We start from the raw sequence: 23,729 nt of genomic DNA, 5'->3' as shown, positions 1-23,729 counted from the left end.
CTGATCACAGCCTGTCCCTGCCTTCTCTCCGGACAGGGACCTGTCCTACATCAAGATCATGGATGTGGGGCAGAGCTACGTGGTGAACCGTGTGGCTGACCACATCCAGAGCCGCATCGTGTATTACCTCATGAACATCCATGTGACCCCCCGCTCCATCTACCTGTGCCGTCATGGCGAGAGCGAGCTCAACCTCAAGGGCCGGATCGGTGGGGACCCGGGGCTATCCCCCCGGGGCAGGGAGGTCAGTGTGTGTGTGGCTCCTACTCTGTGGTTTATGTGGCTGGTTATGCACGTGTGCTGCACTGGGCTGACATGCTGTGAGGTGGATGACCCTCATTCCACCTAGAATGTTCCCATTGTGTAGGGAAGGTCACTGAGCTCTAAGCAAACACCTGGAGCTCTGGCTTTAAGCAAACACCCTCTGACCCCCTTTCATGAGGTGCTGGTGGGACTAATGGGGGCGGGGGCTCCCCTTCTGGGAGTGACCTGAGTCCCTAAAGTATAGCTGATGTCTGACCACACTCAGGGGAGACACTGGAGCTTTGGTGGGGAGGCCAGGGGCCACTGAGGACACACTGCCATGGCTCTTGTGGGTGGGCTGTCATGAAAGGATCCCCCAAGGTTAGGTTTTTCACTGAACTTCTGTTCTCTGAGCCTGAGCCTGTCCCCAGCAACGCCATGGGATCCTCTGAGGGTGACCCAGGGCCTGTGGATCTAAATTTTCTTGTGCTGTGTTTCAGTTTGCCAAGAGTCTGGCCCAGTTCATCAGTGACCAGAACATCAAGGATCTGAAGGTCTGGACGAGCCAGATGAAGAGGACAATCCAGACGGCTGAGGCCCTGGGGGTGCCATATGAGCAGTGGAAGGTTCTCAACGAGATCGATGCGGTACTCACCTTCTCTTTCCCCATATCCTGGGCACAGAGGCGTGTTGGGAGTCAGGGAGAGCCTTGTCCTTAATGTTCCTTCATATTCTGGGCTTTTGATTCTTCCCTCCCTCCCTTTTTTTCTTCAGCATCTAGCTACCCTGACCTGCATTCTTCAACCTTTATATACCTGTGGATCAGCATTTGTCCTGAATAGTGGTCCACAGACTAGTGGTTATAACCAAGGCATAGACCAAGGGTTTTCAGTCTTTTATAAGCCAGCTTTGATCTTAGAGTAGCAATTGAAGAGTACTGATCTAGACTAACCAGAATTAATTTTGGTTTTTGTTGTTGGGCTTTTTGTGTTTTTTGTTTTTGCTGTTTTTGGATCACATCTGGCAATGCTCAGAGGTTACTCCTGGCTCTGCACTCAGGAATTACTCCTGGCTGTGCTCGGGGGACCATATGGGATGCTGGAGATCACAAACCCTGGTTGGCTATGTGCAAAGCAAATACCCTACCTGCACTGCTATAGCGTTGACCCCCAGAATTAATTTTTTTTTTCTTTTTGGGTCACACCCGGCGATGCACAGGGGTTACTCCTGGTTCTACACTCAGGAATTACTCCTGGCGGTGCTCAGGGGACCATATGGGATGCTGGGATTAGAACCCGGATTGGCCGCATGCAAGGCAAATGCCCTACCCGCTGTGCTATCGCTCCAGCCCCGCCTCCAGAATTAATTTTGATGAGCTGACTTAGAGGCCTTAAATCTGATCAGTTTCTGAATATAGTTCAGCGACCTCTATTCTGTTTCTTTTGATTTGATCTTTTTGGGGACCATATCTAGAGTGTTCAGAGTTTACTTCTGACTCTGCATTCAGGGATCACTCCTGGAAGGGATTGGGGGGACAATGTGGGTGTGCTGGGATTGAACCTGGGTTGTCCATGTACAAAGTAAGTATCTTACCCACTGTCCTATAACTCCAGCCCCATATTGTGTTTTGTTTTTGGGGAGGGAAGGGATCAAACCCAGGACATCTTACATACAAAGCACAAATTTTATTACTGAGCCACATCTCTGGTCAGTTATAGCAGGCTCTTGATTTTTGGGTCATACTGGGAGGTGCTCAGGGAATTAAACCCAGGCCTCCTGGATGCACAGCACGTGATCAGTTCTTCAAGATACCTTCCTGCCCATAGAACAGCTCGAAACTATGGTGCTTGTTTTGTTTGCTTCTTTGTTTTTTGCCATATGAGTAGGTTTTATGTGGTCTTTTGCATGTTTTTTCACCTTTTTGTTTTTTATTGTTTTTGTTGTTAGTTCTTGATATATTCTAGACATGAAACATACCTGTTAATTTGGGGGAAGTGTTTTTGGCCAAACCCAGTGATGCCCAGAGCTAACTCCAGGCTGTGTACTCTGGGATCACTCCTGTCCATGCTCTGGGGACCATACAGGGTGCCGGGGATTGAACCCAGGTCAGCCTTGTGCAAGGCAAGTGTCTCACCTGCTGTGTTACCTCACCAGTCCACACCTGTTAATTTTTAATTGAGTGCATGACATTTTGTACAAAGAGCATTGGATTATTTCAGGTTCTGGTTAATATTCTCTATCTCCAGAGGCAGTGGGGGAAGATGCTATTAGCTGAGCCAAGGATAGAGAAGATTTAAAGATATATTTTGATTATTTGTGGAGACTTCTTAGTGTTTAGGTTCCTACAGAGTGTGGGGGTTTCTGTGGGGGTTTGAGGAGATTCCCCAGTGGTGCTTAGGAGCCCGGGCCCACTTCTGATGATGCTGTTGGAATCATCAGAGTGCTGATTCCAAGTGCTGCTTGGAAACCCCAGAGCAACTCCAGTGGTGCTTGGTGGTGGGGTATGGTGACATGGGCGATACCCAGTGGTGCTTGAGGACAGTGGTGCCATGGGTTGATCTCATAACCTTGCACATACAAAGCATTTGCGCTCTTTCCACAGACCTTGGCTTTTAAGGTTCTGATTTGTCTCCTCTGCCCAAGATTGCTGACAATTTTGCCAAACTTATGCCCATTCCATCTGTTTCCTCTTTCTGAATGTTCTCATCTCCCTCCACCCCTCAAGTCATTTAAATATAACTGATGGGGCTAGGGAGATAGTACAGGGGGTAAGGAGCTTGCCTTGCATCCTGTCAAGCCTTGCTCAATCCCTGGCATTGCATATGGTCCCCATCACTACCAGGAGTGATCCCTGAGTTCAGGAATAGTTCCTGAGAAACCATCCCTTGTGGCTCAAACACAAATAGAAAAAGAAAATGTCCTTAATCTTGGGGTTGGAGCGATAGTACAATGGGTAGGGCAATTGCCTTGCATGTGGCCAACCTGGGTTCAATTCCCAGTTTTCCACATGGTCTCCTGAGCACTGCCAGGAGTAATTCCTGAGTACAGAGCTGGGAGTAAGCCCTGAGCAAAGTGACCCAAAACAAACAAACAAAATATTCTTCATTTGTATATGTAACTCCCCACTCCTTTCTTTTAACTATACTTTCATTTTTAATTTATTTTTTATTTTATTTTTTTTAATTTTATTTTTAAAATTTATTTATTTATTTATTTTTGCTTTTTGGGTCACACCTGGCAATGCACAGGGGTCATTCCTGGCTCATGCACTCAGGAATTACCCCTTGGCGGTGCTCAGGGGACCATATGGGACGCTGGGATTCGTACCCGGGTCGGCCGCGTGCAAGGCAAACGCCCTACCCGCTGTGGTATCACTCCAGCCCATTAACTATACTTTCAAATCAGCAAAATTTCAGAGACAGAAATAGTGCTGGGTTCACATCTATTCTTTCCCCGCTTGCCTTCCCTTTGTTGTTGTTGTTGTGGGGGCGGGCTCTCGGGGGCTACACACACTTGGTTGAGGAGCACTGGGGATCACAGTACAGTGCTGGTACTCAGCCTGTCAGATGGTGCTGGGGATCGAACTTGTAGTCACTTTCCTCAGGTTTACTTTTTGTTATTTAAAAAAAAATCTGGGGGGCTGGAGAATAGCACAGCGGGTAGAGTGTTTCCCTTACACATGGCCGGCCCGGGTTTGATTCCCAGATTCCCAGCATCCCATATGGTCCCCTGAGCACTGCCAGGGGGTAATTCCTGAGTGCAAAAGCCAGGAGCTTTTGCATCACCGGGTGTGACCCCCAAAAGAAAAAAAAAAACCAAAAACCTAGGGCTGGAGTGATAGCACAGCGAGTATGGCGTTTGCCTTGCACGAGACCAACCCGGGTTCGATTCCCAGCATCCCTTATGGTCCCCTGAGCACCGACAGGGGAAATTCCTAAGTGCATGAGCCAGTAGTAACCCTTGTGCATCACCAGGTGTGACCCCAAAAGAAAAAAAAATCTTTTATTTTTTACAATAGCATTAATGTTTATTAATGTCTTGGTGTGCAAAGTGCTACACCTCCTCCACCATCAAGCTGCTGCAGTCTGCCCCACCCCCATTCCTGCTGGGTGTCCTCTTGCTGTTTCAGAGTCCAAGGGTTGGTTTTCCTTGGCTGCACTCTCTCTGTTTCTTTATATGCCATATATGAGTGAGGTCATCTGATGTTTGCTCTCTCCTCCTGATTTATTCTGCTTAACATGACACCTTCTTGTTCCATCCAGGTGATAGCAAAAGGTAGGATTAATTTTTTTTTCCAAATGTCTTTGGCCACATTACTGGCAGTTCTTGGGGGACCATCTGGTTCTTGGAGACCAACTGAACCAAGGCTTTCCCAAAGGCAAAATGTGTGCTCTCACCCTTGAGCCATCTCCCTGACCCCTATTTTACTTTTCTTTTTTGTTTTGGGGCCACACGAGGCAACGGTTAGGGGTTCCTCCTGGCTCTGCACTCAGGAATGCAGGTTCAGGGACTGTATGGGATGCTGGGGTTCAAACCTGGATTGACTGCGTGCAAAGCAAGTGTCCTACCCACTGTACTATTTGTCTTGTCCTTCTATTTTAGTTTTCTTAACATGAGAGTAGTCCAAGTTTTTAGGGGAAAAAGGAAGATTATTATTGACATTGACTGGGTTTTTTTGTGTGAGGTGAGGGTTGGGCCACACTTAGCTGTGCTCAATGCTTACTCTTTTAAAAAAAATGAATTTTTTTAATTTAAAATTTTTATTGGTCAGGAATTTTTTTTATTTATTTACTTTTTGAGATTTCTTTTTTTTTAATATAAGAATTTTATTTTATTGAATCACCATGTGGAAAATTACAATGCTTTCAGGCTTAAGTCTCAGTTAGACAATGCTGAAACAACCATCCCTTCACCGGTGCCCATATCCCACCACCAAAAAAAAAGCCCACATAGTACACCTCCCATCCCGCCCCCCCGCCCCCCGCCTTGTAACTGATAAATTTCACTTTACTTTCTGTTTACTTAGGTTATATTCAATATTTCAACAGAAACCTCACCATTATTGTTAGGAGTACCCCACTAGAGTCAGACCTGTTGTGAAGAGAAATGAGGTCGAGCGGTACTGCGGCCGTGCGGTTTTGGATTTCTGTACTTTAGCAACTAAGTCCAGGGAGATTTCTTCCGGATATTGGATCATTGCAAGCTTGTAAACCCCATCTGTGGTCGTCATAATATGGCGGTCACCACGCCCTTCACCCCCAGCAAGCAAGAGGCCAGAGAGAGAAATACCTTTCCCCTCCTGGGCGGGCACGGGGCTGCGGCTTAGTTCTCAGGCTGGAGACATTCTGCGAGGAGCTGCCCATGCCGAAAGTAGTTTAGCTGGGTCTGGATTCACGCTCGTGCAGCTGCGGAGAGGCCGCACTCATGTGTGGCCCCAGCGATCACATCTTGGCGGCGGTTGGTCAGGAATTTTTATTGATCAGGTTTACAATATTATTTTATTCTTTTTAAAAAACTGAATCACTATGAGATAGAGCATTACAAAGCTGTTCATGATTGTGTTTCAGTCATACAATGTTCCATCACCCGTCCCTCCAGCAGTGTAATTTCCCAGCACCAGTGTCCCCAGTTTCCCTCCACCCCTTCAAGACACCCCCACCCCTGGACACCACTATGGCAGGCACCTCACTTCTTTCTCTCTTTTTCTTTCTCTATCTCATTTTAGGTATTATGGTTGCAATACAGATGCTGAAAGATTATGGTGTATATCTCTTTACCTGCTTTCAACACTTAGTTCTTGTTGAGAGTGATCATTCCCACTAGCATTGTCATAATGGACCCTCCTCTGTCTTAACTCCCTCCATCTTCCACACCCTTGTGATAATTCTCAGGGCTTACTCTTGACTCTGTGCTTAAGTAATACTGGCTTAGGCAAAACTCCTGGCAATGCTCAAGGGACCAAAACTGTGCTGGAGATCAAATTGCTTTTAACCCCTCAGGTCTTCCTAGGCTGGAGTGATGTGGTGGTGTGTGTATCAGATCTATCCAGGCCCCCAGTGGAACTCATATCCAGATCAATGTAGGGCAACTGAAGTAAAGTCTCTGCATATGTGACAGTGACACATGGTTTCATAAAAAGGCATTTTGGGACTGGGAAAAATAGCTCAAAGGGCTAGTTCCCGTGCTTTGCATGTGGGAAGCCTGAATTTGATCTCTGATGCCACTCATTCTACTGAGTATTGTGTTAGGAGTAGCCCCTGAGCACTGCTGGGTCTCAGGCCAAATCAAATACAGAACAAAACAAGAAGCATTTTGTTCACCATCATGATTCACTTATATCACCTATATTTTTGAAGTTAAGTTTTTTCTTTTTTTTCTGGGTTTTTTTTTTGGTGTGTGTGCCACACCTGATGATGCTCAAGGCTTACTCCTGGCTCTGCACTCAGGAATCACTCCTGGAGATACTCAGGAGACCATATGGGATGCCAGGGATCAAACATGGGTCAGCCACATGCAAGGCGCAAGGCAAGCACCATATCTGCAATTCTATTGCTCTGGTCCCTGAAATTAATTTTTAAGGTGGCCACCCTAGATGTGTTCCCCAAAAAAAGGTCAAATCAAAAGGAACAGAATAGAGGTCGCTGAACTATATTAAGGAAATGATCAGATTTAAGGCCTCTGTGTGAGCTCATCAAAATTAATTCTGGTGGGGCTGGAGCGATAGCACAGTGGGTAGGGCATTTGCTTTGCTCGAGGCCAACCTGGGTTCGATCCTCTGCCCCTCTCGGAGAGCCCGGCAAGCTACCAAGAGTATCTTGCCCGCACGGCAGAGCCTGGCAAGCTACCCGTGTCGTATTCGATATGCCAAACCAGTAACAAGCCTCACAATGGAGATGTTACTGGTGCCTGCTCGAGCAAATCGTTGAGCAATGGGATGATAGTGACAGTGATACAGTGATGCTAATCCTGCCTAAGGATTACTTCATTGCCCTCTTAGCAGAATGGAACTCTGTGAACACAGTTGGGTATGATCCTTAAAACAACAACAAAAAAGAATACTTACTAAAAGACTAAAACAAGGTGCAGCTGTTTTTCTCTTCTTTAGCTTTAAGATCAGTCTTAAGTCCTGAAGCAATATGGTCTCCAGTATTCTAGTCAAAGCCCTAGTACTACAAACATTTTCTAAATCATTATTATGCATCTGTGTGTGTGTGTGTGTGTATCTGGATATATATATCCAGAACCAGAACTTCTTTCTGGATTTATACAAACATGTTACCATTAAAAAAGAAATACAGGACTGGAACGATAGCACAGCGGGTAGGGCATTTGCCTTGCATACGGCTGACCTTGGTTCGATTCCCAGCATCCCATATGGTCCCCCAAGCACTACCAGGAGTAATTCCTGACCGCATTAGCCAGGAGTAACCCCTCTGCATTGCCTGGTGTGACCCAAAAAGCAAAGAAAAAAAAAAGAAATACTGGGGGCAGGGAGCAGAGAGATACTATCCAAGGTAAGGCACTTGCTACCCGTGTTTTTTTCTTTTTTTTCATACAGCTGTGAAAAAAAAGAAATGGGTTGCCTGCAGCTGTGGCCACGACACTATATCCAGTCCCATCACTGCATATGGTTTCCTGAGCACCGGCAGGGTGGCCCTTAAAACAACAGCTAAAAAGAATAGTTTCTAAAAGATTAAATACATATTTTCAAAGTATATACTCATTACATATATACTGAAAATATGTATTTGTGTGTGTGGGGGGTTGTTTACAACTGGAGCTCAGGAGACCAAGGCCCCCAGCAGCACAACCCAAGGCCTGAAGTAAGTGCTGCTCTTTGGACCCTGTAGTGCCAGGGATTATCTGTCCCTCTCCTTTGATGGGGACTTACAGGGCTATACCGTGTGGTGCCTGGGGGCATTTTAAAAATACTTTGATGGTGCTAGATAGAGAGGAATGCAAATGTTTGAGTTCTACTCACAGAAAGATGACTCTTTCAAGTTCCTACTGGGGGTTACAGCTCAGAAGGGGTGTGTGGAAATCTGCAAATATATAAAACATATGATTTGAAACCAACAACAACAAAAATATTGTATTGATCCTCAATTGTCTACAGTTCCTTGTAGAAAACTTTAATTTCTTGCAAGTTTTTCTTTGTTTTTGAGCCACACACAGCAGTGCTCAGGGTTTACTTCTGGCTTTCTGGCTTTGCACTCAGGAATCCCTCCTGGAGGTGCTTAGGGGACTATATGGGATGTCAGGGTTCAAAGCTGGGTCAGCTGCGTGCAAGAAAACACCCTACCCACTGTACTCTGCTCTGCCCCCAATTTCTTGCAATTTTTTTCTTTTTGGGTCACACCCAGCTATGCACAGGGGTTACTCCTGGATCATGCACTCAGGAATTACTCCTGGCAGTGCTCAGAGAACCATATGGGATGCTGGGAATCGAACCCGGGTCGGCTATGTGCAAGGCAAACGCCCTACCCGCTGTGCTATTGCTTCAGCCCCTCAGTTTTGGTTTGTTTTTTTTTTTTTGCTTTTTGGGTCACACCCAGTGATGCTCAGGAGTTACTCCTGGCGGTGCTCAGGGGAGCAGATGGGATACTGGGAATCAAACCCGGTTGGCCACGTGCAAGGCAAACGACCTACCCGCTGTGCTATCACTCCAGCCCCCCCTCAGTTTGTTTTTTAACTTCTGAAATCTTTCTCCTTTACTTTCATGATACAGCCTTTATGCTATAGCATTTGCTCAAGTTCTTTCCTGTGAATCCTTCTAAACACAAAGCACTGAGCAAATGTGTACAAATGGCAGATAATAAATGACCACAATCAACATTCCCATGAACAAGTACAGTGTTTGCTCTACCTCTGACTCACCACATCCTAAATAAGACCCAATAATGACCAGAACATAGACCTTCAGAAATTTCATAAAATGTTATTCTTTGGGGGCTGGAGTGATAGCACAGCGGGTAGGGCGTTTGCCTTGCACGCGACCAACCTGGGTTCGAATCCCAGCATCCCATATGGTCCCCTGAGCACCGCCAGGGGTGATTCCTGAGTGCAGAGCCAGGAGTGACCCCTGTGCATTGTCAGGTGTGGCCCAAAAAGAAAAAAAAAAGTTATTCTTTGTTCTGGAATGCATACTATACTATATTAATATGGAATATTTGCATATACGTTAAGAAGGTTAAATATTCTCGTTATGCAATAAATTTTTCAGAAGCTTCATGGTTTTTTTTCAGCTTCATGAACCATGGAATCTGATCCATAATAAGAATAAGAGCAATTATTTTAGGGTGCCCTAGGAGCACTTCTAAAGCTTTTCACATTTTTCTTTTACTAAATTGACTTAATTTTTTTCTTAAAATTTTTATTTCCAAGAAGTCTTTTCAGAAATAATTGCAGTATTTAAAACTTTTATACAGAGACTGGAATCATAGTACAATAGGTAGGGAGGGTGTTTGCCTTCCACACAACTAACTCAGCTTTGTTCCTTGGCACCCTTTCTGGCCCCCCAAACCCACCAAGAATTACCCCTGAACACAGAGCCAGGGGTCCGGCCTGAGCACTGTTGAGTATGGCCCCAAAACAAACAACTTAAAACCCTTTAATGCAGATTACTATGAAACATACTTAATTGCTTATTAATGAAAGTGTCAGAAATTCAAAACCAGGGTCTGGAGCAATAGCACAGCGGTAGAGCATTTGCCTTGCACGCAGCCGAGCCAGGTTTGATTCCCAGCATCCCATATGGTCCCGATTCCTGAGTGCAGAGCCAGGAGTAACCCCTGTGCATCGCCGAGTGTGACCCAAAAAGCAAAAAAAAAAAAAAAAAAATCCAAACCAATATAAAACTTTGTGTGATTGCAAGTAAAATAGCATTTTAAAGAATAATAATTTTAAAAATCTGATATTCCTGAGAAGGGAATCTTAAGAAAAAGGAATGCTAGGGACTAGAGAGCTAGTATAGGGGTTAAGGTACTTGCCTTGAATGCGGCTGACCCATGTTTGATCCCCAGCACCACATATGATCCCCTGGACATAACCACAAGTATAACCAGTTGCAGCCCAAAAACAAACCAAACATAAAACAAAAGGAACTCTGTAGGAATAAGCTGAAATCGACCAAATGAATGATTTATAAGAACTTTTTAGCTTAAGTTTTAGTAACATACATATGTAAAACTAGCTTTGCTTTCTTTCATTTATTGAAAGGGGGGGAAAAAAGAACTCTTAAGACTGTGATCAACTTTGGAAGGCAGCTATGCTCACCACTATACCACCAACGCCGCTTTTTTTTTTTTTTCTTTTTGGGTCACACCCGGCGATGCACAGGGGTTACTCCTGGCTCATGCATTCAGGAATTACTCCTGGCAGTGCTCAGGGGACCATATGGGATGCTGGGAATCGAACCCGGGTCGACCGCGTGCAAGGCAAACGCCCTACCCGCTGTGCTATCGCTCCAGCCCCACTGTGATCAACTTTGGAGCTAGAGAAATAGTACAGCAGGTAAGGCACTTGTGTTGCACACAATTTACACAGTTCATTCCCTGGCACCGCATGTGGTCCCCCAGCCCCACCAGGAGTGATCTCAGAGATAAAAGCTGAGAGTAAGCCCTGAGCACAGCTGAGTGTGGTCTCATTACAAAAACAAAACTAAAAAAAAAATATGAGAGAAAAAAAATCTGCAGTTTTAATAACACATTAGAAATTTAAAAATAATCTGTTGAAAAGACAAAAATGTTATGTGTCAGAATAACTTCACGGGCATGTTAGCCCCTAATTTTGATTTTGTGTGTGTGTGTGTGTGTGTGTGTGTGTGTGTGTGTGTGTATGTGTGTGTGTGTGTGTGTTTGCTTTGTTTTTGGGCCACACGGCTATGCCCAGGGCTTACTCCTGGCTCTGAGCTTTGATCACCCTTGGCAAGTCTGGGGGACCATATGGGTGCAGAGGGTGAAACCTGATTGGCTATGTCCAAGGCAAGTTCCCTACCTGCTGTATGATCTCTCCAGCCCCTTGATTTTTGTTTTGCTTTGTTTTGGGGTCACTCCTAACAGTGTTGAGGGCTCAGGGCTTACTCCTGATGGGGCTCGAGACTATATGGGGTGCCAGGGACTGAACCTGAGTCAGCAGTGTGCAAGGCAATCTCCCTATCTACTGTTATCACTACAGAGTCGCATAGTGTTCCAATGTGTATTTATACAACTACTTTTTTTTTTTTTTGGTTTTTGGATCATACCTGGTGATGCACAGGGGTTACTCCTGGCTCATGCACTCAGGAATTACTCCTGGCCATGCTCAGGGGACCATATGGGATGCTGGAAATCGAACCCAGGTAGTCCAAATGCAAGGCAAATGCCCTACCCGCTGTACTATCACTCCAGCCCCTATACCACAACTTCTTGGTCTGTTCATCTGTAGTTGGGCATTTGTGTTGTTTCCATATCTTGGCTATTATACTAAGCATAGGTGTGTATGTGTTTTTTCAAATTAATGTTTTTGTGTTTTGGAGATAGATGCCAAGAAATGCTATTGCTGGGTCATATGGTAGATCTATTCCTATTTTTTTTTTAGAGATCTCCATATTGATTTCATAGAGGCTGAACCATATGATATTCCCACAGTGATGAGGGTTCCTTTTTCAACACACCAGCAACAGTATTGCTAGACTTTTTTGATATGTGCATTTATGGGTGTGAGATAGTATCTCACTATTGTTTTGATTTGCTTTTCTCTATGAGTGACAATGAGCACTTTTTCATATGCCTGTTGGCTTCCATATGTCTTTTTTGAGGAAGTGTCTGTTTATCTGCTTACCCCATTTATGGATGGATTTATTGGACTTTTTTGTTGGTTGGTTTAGTGAGTGTGCTATTGCTCTTGGGTATGAACCAGAAGTATTGCATACAAATATTTCCTTCCATTCAGTAGGGTGCCTTTTTATTAGAGCTTGAGTTTCTTTCACTATGCATAAGCACTTTTTGGGAGGAGAAGGGGTTACACTCGGCATCACTCAGGGGTTACTCCTGGCTCTGCACTCAGGAATTACTCTTGGCAGTGCTCGGGGGAACCATATAGGAGACTGGGGTTGGAACCCGGATTGGTTATATGCAAGGCAAGTGCCCTCCCCATTGTACTATCTCTCTCCCCCCTCCCTTCGATACCTTTTTCTTGTCTGATGGCTGTAGCAAGGACTTCCAAAACTATGTTGAATAAGAGCAGTAACCAAAGTTATTCTAATTGTAACATTGAACAGAAATTTAGAGACCAATTAAAGAAGATTCTAGCACATACTTAGGTCTTGCAGTGATACAGTAGAAAGTAAGTTTAATGTGTATTGGCCCACATCCAGTAGTGCTGAAGGGTTACTCCCTGTTCTGTGCTCAGGAGTTGCTCCTGGGGGTACATGGAGGACCACAAGGGGTAAGGGATTAAATTATGAAAGCCCTGACAGTGAGCACTCGGGATGCCGGTGCCACTTGCAAGGGGAAGGGAAGGGAGAGTCCCTAAGACAAATGGTGTCTTCAGTTGCGGGGAACCCCCAAACTTTCCGCCATGGGGTCAGCCAACCACCAGTGTCTGGCACATGCCTGGTGTCTCTCACTGCACCTGTAACATGCTCGGGGAAGCTGTGGTGTGTGGCCGCAACTCCTACCGACCGTTGGGAACCAGGAGGAGTCCTCAGTTCCTCCTGGCTCTTGCTGCTAAAATCTGTTACTGAACTTAAGTTCGGATGCGTGCCACTTGAAAAGTGTTGGCGTGAGATGGGGCTGGAGTGATAGCACAGCAGGTAGGGCGTTTGCCTTGCACTCGGCCGACCCGGGTTCGAATACCAGCATCCCATATGGTCCCCTGAGCACCGCCAGGGGTGATTTCTGAGTGCATGAGCCAGGAGTGACCCCTGTGCATTGCCGGGTGTGACCCAAAAAGCCAAAAAAAAAAAAAAAGTGTTGGCGTGAGAAACACAGATTTATTCAGGGACTGGTCGATCGAGAAGTTGGCAGACTTGTACCCAAATGGATTCTTGCTCTCAGGGTTGGATTAGTGGTGATACGGGTCTGGTGGGAACGAACCTTAGCAGAAAACCATGGCAGTAGGTCAGCGGGAGGAAGGAATCTGATAAGCTCTGGGCTCTGTTCAGAGGGCCTATGTGTGCCCTTCTGCAAGGGTACAAGGAGTCCTTGGGCATGATAAGCTCCAGGGGGCTTGTCAGAGGGCCAGATCTTTGCTCTTCTCCCTCTGTCGGTAACTGGCTCTGGTTCCACATCAACACAGAGCAAGAAATTTTTTAAGACCGGGAGGCAGGGCAAGCCCAGGGAGAGTAGGCAGTTGTAAGAAATACATTTGCAAAAGAAAATTACCTTTGTGACAATGGATTGAGTCTCTAGGGCTCGCTTACATACAAGGTGAGGTGATACCTCTTTGTCTTGCATTTCCCTGATAATCATGGTGAGTGAGCCCTTTTTTCATGGGTCTGGTGTCCAAGTGAAAATTACTCTAGATTTTCACTTGCTCCAAGATCCTGTCATCCCTCAAGCCCTCATCTCTCAAACCCCTTCTGCCTGGAGAGCTCTGTGATGGTATCAAACAAGTTTAATTTTTTTTTTTCAGTTCAGCATTTCTAGTTTCTCTGTGAAAGGTTCATGTGAAATAGCTGCAGTGGAACTCTCTAATGCGAGCTTTGAATCTGAACTAGAGAGATGATCCCAACTGGTATCAAAAGGATGTTATGGAGCCAGAGAGATAATGCAGCAGGGAAGGTGTGTGCCTTGCACGCGGCTGACCCAGGTTCCATCCCCGGCATCCCATATGGTCCTCTGAGAATCACAGAAGTGATTTCTGAGTGCAGAGCCAGGAGTAATCCCTGATCACTGCAAAGGAAGGAAAGAAGAAAGAAAGAAAGAAAGAAAGAAAGAAAGAAAGAAAGAAAGAAAGAAAGAAAGAAAGAAAGAAAGAAAGAAAGAAAGAAAGAAAGAAAGAAAGAAAGAAAGAAAGAGAGAGAGAGAGAGAGAGAGAAAGAAAGAAAGAAAGAAAGAAAGAAAGAAAGAAAGAAAGAAAAAGAAAGAGAAGGAATAGAAAGAAAGGAAGGAAGGAAGGAAGGAATAGAAAGGAGAGAAAGAAGGAAAGAGAAAGAAAGAAAAGTAAAGAAAAATAAAAGACGTTGGTGGAGGCAGGGAGCAAGCTGGAGGAGGGAGAACAGAGGTGGCTGCAGTGGCCTGTAGAGGGACAGCAGTAGGACAGGGGCAGTAGCAGTGAGAGAGAAACAGGTGGATCTGTGTGTGGTGGTCTGTGTCTTCGTAGTTGTTTCGGGGCCACACCCCAGCGATGCTCAGGTTTGCTCCAGGTTCTGTACTCAGGAATCACTACTGGCAGTCTGGCAGTGCTCAGGGGATCATATGGGATGCCAGAGATCAACCTGGGTCAGCCTCGGCCTACCCACTGGACTATCACTCTGGCCCCATGCTGGCCACGTCTTAATCGAGCATTGGCATTAATGTGAGCTGCCCTGGGCCAGGAAGTGGACATGTGCTGGAGGCTGGGATCTGGGAAGTGCCTGAACATGGTGAGGGGTGAAAAGGAGAAAGGCCTCCAGGATGACCTCAGGCTTACAGCCCCAGGGATGGGCCAAGGAATCGCATCCACCCGAGGGCAGGACATCTGTCTGCTTGGCTCCTGGTTGGTGCTCTGCAAACGCGGAGATCCTGGAAGTCAAGACAGAGAAGGAGCAGTGGTCAGGGAGTGAGAGAGCCCGAGCAGGGAGTGTCCTGTACAGAACAGATCACTGGCTTCCTTTTTGTTTGCTTGTTTTGTTTTGTTTGGGGGCCACACCTGGTGACACTCAGGACTTATTCCTGGTGGCTCTGCACTCAGGGATCATTCTTGGTAGGACGACATGGGGGACCGTATAGAGTGTCGGGGATTGAACCTAAGTCGGACACATGCAAGGCAAATGCTTACTCTCTACTATTTTTCTGGCTCCTACTTTTTCTTTTTATTTATTTATTCATTATTTATTGGTGGTGGTGGTGTGTCTTGGGAAACCTGGGTTAGTTGTGTGCAAGGCAGGCACCCTTTCTATCTATACTCTCTCTCCAGCCCCTGCTTGCTCCTGTACAATAATAGACAACTTTCCCCTAAGATACTGTCTAGAAAAACTCTCAGTGGGCCGGAGCGATAGTACACCTGGTACATTTGCCTTGCACTCAGCCAGCCCAGGTGTGATCTCCAGCATCCCGTATGCTGACCCCCAAGCCCCACCAGGAGTAACTCCTTAGTGTAGAGCCAGAAGTAACCCCTGAGTATTGCTCGGTTTGACACCAAAACAAAACAAAATTTTTTTTTTAATTTTAAAAAGAAAAATTGTAACATAAAGGGAGAGAGGGGTAACTGATAAGGGACTTTTTCTTGCTGCTTTCTGGAAGGCTGGGTGCTTCAGGATGGCCTCAGGGCAGGGGGGGGACAGGAGATGTTGTTCCCCAGAGGTTCCTGGGCAGTGGCCCCTGACCCTGCTCCCTCTGTGGGACCCTCAGGCTACTCGCAGCTCATTTTATGATGCCGGAGGACTGTGCTCTGTCCTGACACAACACTTGTGCTCTCAACCAGAATTCTGTACAGCTGTTTCCAGGATAATTTCAGAGCACTTGTGCCAAGCGACCCATGTTCCGTGTCTTTGGTGGGTAATGACCCTAACTATGCACTCTTGCTTTAGGGCTTGTATAATAATCTGCATTCAGAGGTTGTATTGCCACAGCCTGGAAAACAAGGCACTTCACTATAATAGTTTGTGAACGCTCCATCTTGTTTTCAGGGTGTAAAGGGAGGAATTATGGGCGGGTGGGAAAGCTTTTTCTCATGCCAGTTTAGTGTTTCCCAGATGGGTGGCTCAGGTCCAGGCAGGGAGGGGCTGAGGCCCTGGTGACACCCTGCTGTCTCCCTAGGGCGTGTGTGAGGAAATGACCTATGAGGAGATTCAGGATCACTATCCCCTGGAGTTTGCCCTGCGGGACCAGGACAAATACCGGTACCGGTACCCTAAGGGGGAGGTAAGTGGAGCTGGGGACTTCGTCCCGTTTACTCGTTGCCCATTGGGAGGCCTGCCCACAGCTGAGGGTTCGAAGGTTCTGTGAAGGCAGAGTGGGCTGCGGTGGGGAGGGTGCTGGTCTCAGAGGTAGGTGAGCCTGGGGTGCATCCCAGTGGACCCCAGCCCTGGAAATGGATTGGACCGAGGCTCCCCATAGCTCCCCTGGCTCCCATCTTCCCCGGGGCTCTGAATACCCAACCCTAAATCCAGCCCCAGAGAGACCTTCAGAGAATTGTGGCCACTCCGGGCCAGCTCCATGTGTCACCTTCCTGCAGACAGCCGAGGCCCTGGGTCAGAAGGAGGGGCCCTTCTGACTTAGGTGGGTCCCCACTTCTGGGTGCCAGGAGCTGGCCTGGAGCTGTGGCCATATGAGAATACCCCTCGTGGGCATCACGTGTCTGCATACAGCCAGGGACACACAGGGACATCCTGTGCTGCCCTGCCCCACCCCCAACACTCACCCTGTGCCACTCGTGTCAGGGAGGCGCCTGGACTCAGGAGCAGCCCAGAGAGTAGCAGAGAGAGACAGACAGACAGAAGAGCAAGAGTGAGCAGCTTTGCACAGACCCCACCTCCGTCTGCACTGGCAGGGACAGTCTTCCCAGAGAGGGTCTCTTGGGGACGCCTCGATGATGTCACAATGACTCCCAACCCGGCCCTGGGTGAATTCAGTTCCACTTGCTGGGATCCTTTTTTTTTTTCTTTTGGGGGTTTGCTTGCTTTTGGGGAGAATGTTGAGCCTCACCCAGGAGTGCTCAGGGGATAGTCCTGGCTCTGTGCTCAGGAGCAATCAGATCTGCAGTGCCAGGGATCAAACCAAGACATTTGGGTGGCTTTTGTTTGTTTGTTTTGTTATTTTTGGTTTTTAGGCCACACCCAGTGATACTCAGGGCTTACTCCTGGCTCTGTGCTCAGGGATCACTCCTGGCTGGCAGGGGGGGGGGCATATGTGGGTGGGCTGCATACAAGGCAAGTGCCTGCCTGCTGTACTGTCACTCTGGCCTAGAACTTTTGTTTTTGAAGAGCCACGTAGGTGGAAATCCAGGAATGCAGGAGGCAGGGATTGAGGGCTGGGCTGGTGGAGCGCTCACGGTAGCCCAGCTGTGGGTCCTGCGTGTGGTCCTGGGGAGGTTGTAGGGCCTCCATCCACTCCCTGCAGCCCGCTCCGCTGCAGCCTTAGAAGGGAACCAAGTCTTCACACCCCATGTTGTTGCTAGCCCATAAATCCAGCAGCTGAGGGTTCTAAGACGGGCTCCTGGGTGGGCATAAAGGAGCTTCTTTGGGTGACAGCCTAATACCCAGCCCCACCTGGGCAGTTGCCTGGAACAGGGCAGGTGACCCCTTTCCCAGGCTGCCAGTCCTCCCCAGCCCAGCTTCTCTCTTGGCTGGCCTCTCCCTGTCGCAGCCCTGAGCTACCCATGCGCTCTGCAGGCAGAGGCTGAGTTCAGGAGGGAGTGGGTCCCCCACACCCCCAGCTCTCCCCCTGAGGGACGCCCCTCGCTTGCCTTGCAGTCCTACGAGGACCTGGTGCAGCGGCTGGAGCCGGTCATCATGGAGCTGGAGCGGCAAGAGAATGTGCTGGTCGTCTGCCACCAGGCTGTGATGCGCTGCCTCCTGGCTTACTTCCTGGACAAGGCGGCAGGTACGGGTCTGCCCCTGGAGGTTGGGGGGCCACAGGAGGGAGGGGGAGAGGGGCTGTCCACCGGGCAGCCCTGGGCGTGCCAGCCTGCCCCGTCTATGTCCACAGAAGAGCTCCCCTACCTCAGGTGCCCGCTGCATACAGTCCTGAAGCTGACCCCCGTGGCCTACGGTAAGGTGCCCCCCAACCTGTGCCCACTTTCCCAGCCCCAACCCCGTCCCCTCTGCTTGCAATCCTCAGCTGGCCCTGGGCCTCTCAGTGGGCAGCTGGGTTCTTGGGGCAGCCCTGCCTGGCTGTGTAGGTGCCTCATGTGACAGAGGATGCCACGGGCCACATGGCATGCCTCTGTCCCTTGTCACAAGACTCCCCAGAGCTCCTTGGGTGGGACCCCCCCATCATCGCCCAGCCCCCCCACCCCCCACCCCCCACCCCCGCCCTGAGAGAAGCCCTGCAGCTGAGAACAATCTACCTCTTCCCTTTGGCAGGTTGTAAAGTGGAGTCCATATTCCTGAACGTGGAAGCCGTGAACACACACCGGGACAGGCCTCAGGTAGTGACGGGATCTCCACCAGGGTGGTGGCTGTCCCCAGGTGTCCAACCCCATGGGGCCGATCTCTTTGCCCAGGCCACTCTTCATTCAGGGTGAGGCATGGCTCTGAGTGTCGCCCTGTGAGGACCTTCCTGAGGAACTGCCCTGGAGCTGGGGAGTACAGGACATGGCAGGGGAGGGCCAAGGACTTGAGGGGCCCCAGGGCTCCCCTGCAGCCCTGCACAGTCTGAGCCAACCCTGAGGACCCTGAGGAGGCTGAAGGAGGTTGAGTAGGTGGGCCTGAGTGAGCTCCTCCACACCCCGCACCTGCCCGGCCTTTTCCAGCACCTTTTCACCCATCTTAACCAAGTGATGCAGCGTTGGAGGGGCCATGCTGAGGCTGACGGGCCGCCTCAGCCCCGGGCAGATTCTCCTATGGAAGAGTAATAGGTTCCACGATGGGCCCCCTGTTAAACAGGGGCCTGTTTAAGTTAAAAGCTTCGGGTGTTGGGACCAGGGAGATAACACAGCAGGGAGGGCGCTTGCCTTGCATGCGGCTGACCCGGGTTCGATCCCTGGCATCCCATATGGTACCCCGAACATCTCCAGGAGTAATTTCTGAGTTCAGAGCCAGGAGTAACCCCTGAATGTCACCAGGTGTGACCCCAAGGAACTGGAAAAGAATTAAAAAAAATTTCGGTCTTGGAGCCAGAGAGATAGTACACGTGCTTGCCTTGATGCAGCCAATCTGCGTGCAAGCTCCAGCACCCCAAGTGGTCCCATGAGGATCGCCAAGAGTGATCCCTGAGTGTCACCCTCCCCCACCCCAAATAAAAGCAAAACAGAAAGCTTCAGGTGTTGCTTGGAACATTCCTAGTGCCCAAGTGAAGTTTCCTCTCCTCCGAGGGCCACGCAGAAGGCCACCGATGCCCTCTGAGGCTGTGTGTGCAGAGTCCTGGCACCTGTCATCCGCAGCACTGGGTCCCGTGGCAGGGCAGGCCTGGGACTGCTCTCCCGGCCTTGAGCCTCGTGGCAGCCTTGTGTTCTCTTACCCCCAAGGTTGTTGTCTCTCTCCAGGACCTGCCCCCAGGCCTCTCTGGCACCTGGACACTGCAGGGAAGGGCATGACCTCTGCGTGTGTGTGTATGTGTGTGTTTGTGTGTGCGTGTTGTGTGTGTGGTGCTGGGGATCGAATTCGGGGCCTCACACATGCAAGGCAGGAGCTGTGCCACTGAACCACCCTGAGCCCCCCGATAGGCAACCTTTGTGCTGAGGGGAGCCCAGATGATACAGGGCCCCAAAGTAACTGGGTGGTGGTGCTGGTCCTTGACATCCCCTCCCACCGGGCAGGCCCACACACACGGCACTGCCCAGGCCACTCTGCCCAGGTCCTTGTGGGTGTCCGCTGAGGCCTACAGGGGTCTGGGTGCCTGGGGCAGCTCTGAGAGAGAGGCCCCAGATGCTGACACTTGTCGCTCTATCCTGCCTGCAGCTTCCCGGGATGCACCCACCCAAGCCCATGTCCCTCCTTGGTAGACCTGAGGCAAAAGATGGGACAGTTTAACCTGGCCTGCCTGTGTCAAGCAAGTGGGAACAGGCGTCCCACCCCAGCTTTGTTCTTTGTTCTTGTGTGTCCTCCCCCCGCCCCCCACTATGCTCTGAATCTCTTGACCTCAAGCTCTTTTCTCCCTTTCTTTACTCAAAAAGGGGTGGGCTGGTGGGCTGGTGGGCTGGGGGCTACTTGGCCTTCTGTGCCCGATGCTGCGGGTCCACTGTCCTGTGCTTAGGCAAGGGGGGCTGTCAGTCCCTGGCGATGCTGGGATTGACCCCAAGGGTTCCTGCATGCCAGGTCTCTGTCCAGGCCCTGCTCCTGAGCTCCTAAGGAAGATCAGGGGCTGAGGGGTCATGCAGGGACTCATGGGGCAAGGCTGAACCCCAACAGAGCATGCACCCTCCTCACCCCAGTCTCATTGTTTCCCTTTTTTGCAGAATGTGGACATCTCAAGGCCTCCTGAGGAGGCACTCGTCACAGTCCCTGCCCACCAGTGACCGTGTCTCACGTCACTCCGGGCGTGCGTCCATCTGTTGACAAGTTTACGCCAGACCTTTCCGTCCATGTGACAGTCACCGTGAAGGAACACCCTCTGAGTCAGGCATGGCCAGTGGCCCCCAGGACACCACCTCAGACCACCTGCTTCTTTACTGATGGTCAATAGTGGAGTCGCACCTGGTGCTCAGCCTGCTGAAAAGCCGTGGCCAGACTGCAGACGGGGACAGTGACCGACAGACGGGGACAAACGGTGACAGCGCATGACACACGGGGACAAGCACTGATAGACTGCGGCCGGTGTAGAAGAAGGACCCTAAAATGTGGAAGACAAAGCACTTGCTAGACTGTCCCCCTGGGGAACAGAGCTGTGGGGGGTGGACAGGGAGACCCCTGCAGGGCCCTGCTGTCCTCTGCAGCTACCAGCTGAGCCTGAGGCCAGGCCTGCTCAGCATCTGCAGCTGCTTTGGCTGCAGGAGAGTGGGAACCCTCCTCCCCTAATGTCCCCCAGGAGCTGAGGACAGTGGGGCTGGTGACGCATGTCAGCCAGCCCCAGGCCCCTGCCTTCTGAGACTCCGAAGTCTGTCCATCACAGTACTGGGGCTCCCCTTTCTGGCTGATGCCACGGTGAGCCCTGTGAGGCCAGGTCTCGCACCCCAGCTTAGTTGCACCCACCAGACTCCCTGAGGCCACCCGGGAAGCACCCTGGGTGGGAAAGCTAGGCGGTCCTATCCCCGATCCTCAGTCTCACCCTGAGGGATGGGGGGAAAGGCCTGAACCCCAGCAGGAGGTGGGGGGTGTGCCCAGTGTCCTGGGTTCACCTGCACAGGAGCACTGAAAACGCCTTAGAGCAGGCCCTGTCATACCTTGGGGCTCTCTGGTGCTGGAGAGGCTGCAGGGCTGTGGCTTCAGGCAAGTGCTAGCCAGTGTGGCGGCATGGAAAGCTCGCTGCCCGGCTCTTGGGGAGCCCAGCACTCTCCTGTAGGGGACGGTGCCCGTCAGTGTGCACCCCATCCCAGGCTGCCTCTGTGGACAGGGCTGGGCCGGCTTCTCTGTCCACACTTACCTCCTGTCAGAGCACAGGCCCTTAAACTCAGGGCCTTTGAGAGGAGGCCTTTGCTTCAGTGTCCTCCAAGTCTGGGTGACTTCTGGTCACCTGGACATGTTTGCTCCTGAGGCCCTTCAGCCAGAGATGCCAGGTCCCAGGACTGCTGGGCAAGACCTCGGGGCCTTTTCTGGGGCCCCGAGGTCAGCCAGCATGTGCTGGGCTGGGGCATGGGGGAGTAGGGCGGGTCCACCCCCCTGCCCCATGTACTCCACCTCTGCCCAGTGGTGCGCGGGCTTCCTGCTCTCCTGGAACGGGCGGCATCGAGTCTCCACCACACCCGCACTGTGCCCAGCACTCTGCAATAAATGCTCTGACATAACTAAGGTTGTACTAACAATCCTGTCTGTGGGGTATGCTTTCTGGCGGTGGTGGGGGGTGGGAGTTGGGGGTCCTTTATCCAGCCCCCAGCTGTCTCTCTGGAGGGGAAACCGACTTGCCCTGGAGTGGACCCTGAGCTAGCCCCAGGTTTTCTCTGGGGTAACCTAGGATGCTGGACCTCACCCCTGAGCAAGAGACTCTGCTCTGGGGGGTGGGACACACGCCATTGAGGGGATAAAGCGGGGTTCCTTGGAAACCAAGAGTTTGAATGTTGGCATCCTTGAGAAAGGGAGTCAGGCCCCAAGTCCCGGCTGGAGGGGTAGGGGGTGATGGCTCATTCTCTGGTGCTCTTTGTCATCTACCTCTGGGGAGATAAGACAGGGTTTTTCCTTCCTGTGCCCGAAACCTTTTGACCTACACCTTCTGCCCCAAGTGGTGGGTATTAGAAAATTCCCACCAATAGCAGAGTCTTGCTCTTGAAGCAAAAAAGAATTATATGACCAACTTCGAAAGTTAGTTTTTTTTATTTCTCTGGGGGCAAGGGAACACAAACACTGGGTGGGAACTGTCTTCCCTTCAGACTCTAACAGCTGGGTCCTGGGTGGGCCTTTATCACCTCCCAGCTATTGGGGTAGGTGGGGGTACAACGGTGACCAGACCCAGTGTGCTGGCTGGGCCTATGGAGTGAGCTGGGGAAAAAAACAGGAACTATCCGGATTCAAAACTGGTTGGGGCCAGAGAGATAGTTTAGCATATAGGGCATTAGCCTTGCATGCAGCTGACCAGGGTTCAATCCCTGGCATCCCATATGATCTCCCAAGTCTGCCAGGAGTGAGCCCTAAGAAACACTGGGTGTGGCCCCCAAAAACCAACCAACCAACCAACCAAGCAATCAACCAACCAACCAACCAACTCTTCCTGGTGTACATTTGCATGTGTGAGGCCCTGGCTTTCACCATGGGTACATCCCCCCTACCCCAAAACAAAGGTCCCAGTTCAGTTACCTGCCTGAGTCGGTTACATGGAGCAGAGGGGTGATCAGGGAATGAGATTAAATCCTGTGGTCAGAATTTAAAGGGGTCTCTTTTTCTTGCCTGTCACAGCCAGATAAGCAAAAGCCACATCCCATGCCAAAAGCCTCTGGCACAGACCCTCAGCAAAATCAAGAAATGGTACAACGCAAGGCCTGGGGAGCACCTGAGCACCTGCCTGCAGGAGGCCTGGCCACCACATGTTCCTCCAAGCACTAAGCTGGCAGTAGTCCCTGAGCAACATGCTGTGGCCCCCAAACCCAAACCAAACCAGTAGGACATAAATAATAAGCCAATAAGAGCACTGATGCAGGAGTGGTTCTGCAGAGGCCTCCTCCGTGGACAGGGTAAGGCCGGGCCTGGAAGCTGGCCACCTGTGATACACTCAGTGTATCAGAGCTGCAGGGGCTGCTCTGCTCCCGGTTGGTTTGAAGTCACTGATGGCCTTGACTCTGCCTTGCCAAGCCACCACGGTGTCTGATGGGAAAACAGGGAGGAAGCCTCTCAGAGGCAAAGGCAGCTCTGCCCGAATCAGGTAGATAGCACCTGGATAGTTCCTGGTGGACAAAGTTGAGGAATAAGTTTACTAATTCCCAGGAATTCTGAAACTCTGGATACCAGAGTTCCTGGGATGAGCACCTGACCTTTGGGTCTTCCCTGCACATTTTGAAGGTGTTGAAGATTTTGAGGAAGCAAGAACAAAAGGAATGGTTTTGTTTGACAAACACTG

The 23,729-nt window shown here is 50.0% G+C and overlaps 1 protein-coding gene across 6 annotated transcripts in view; it reads left to right on the top strand.

Moving 5' to 3' along the window:
• PFKFB4 (6-phosphofructo-2-kinase/fructose-2,6-biphosphatase 4) overlaps positions 1-21,974 on the top strand; it is a 42,802-nt gene extending 20,828 nt beyond the window's left edge. For all 6 annotated transcript variants that reach the window (XM_004615273.2, XM_055136397.1, XM_004615271.2 and 3 more), the window contains 7 exons: positions 37-244; positions 744-890; positions 16,185-16,289; positions 17,840-17,969; positions 18,075-18,137; positions 18,452-18,516; positions 20,485-21,974. In XM_004615273.2, coding sequence (XP_004615330.1) covers positions 37-244; positions 744-890; positions 16,185-16,289; positions 17,840-17,969; positions 18,075-18,137; positions 18,452-18,516; positions 20,485-20,544 — 778 coding nt within the window. In that variant the 3' untranslated portion in view covers positions 20,545-21,974. The remainder of the gene's footprint in view (positions 1-36; positions 245-743; positions 891-16,184; positions 16,290-17,839; positions 17,970-18,074; positions 18,138-18,451; positions 18,517-20,484) is intronic.
• Positions 21,975-23,729: the final 1,755 nt, after the last annotated feature.

This window comes from Sorex araneus, chromosome 4 (assembly GCF_027595985.1).
Source record: "Sorex araneus isolate mSorAra2 chromosome 4, mSorAra2.pri, whole genome shotgun sequence".
NCBI classification, from domain to species: domain Eukaryota; kingdom Metazoa; phylum Chordata; class Mammalia; order Eulipotyphla; family Soricidae; genus Sorex; species Sorex araneus.
Note: the sequence above shows the minus strand (reverse complement) of the source record. Positions and strands in the feature narration are given on the sequence as shown.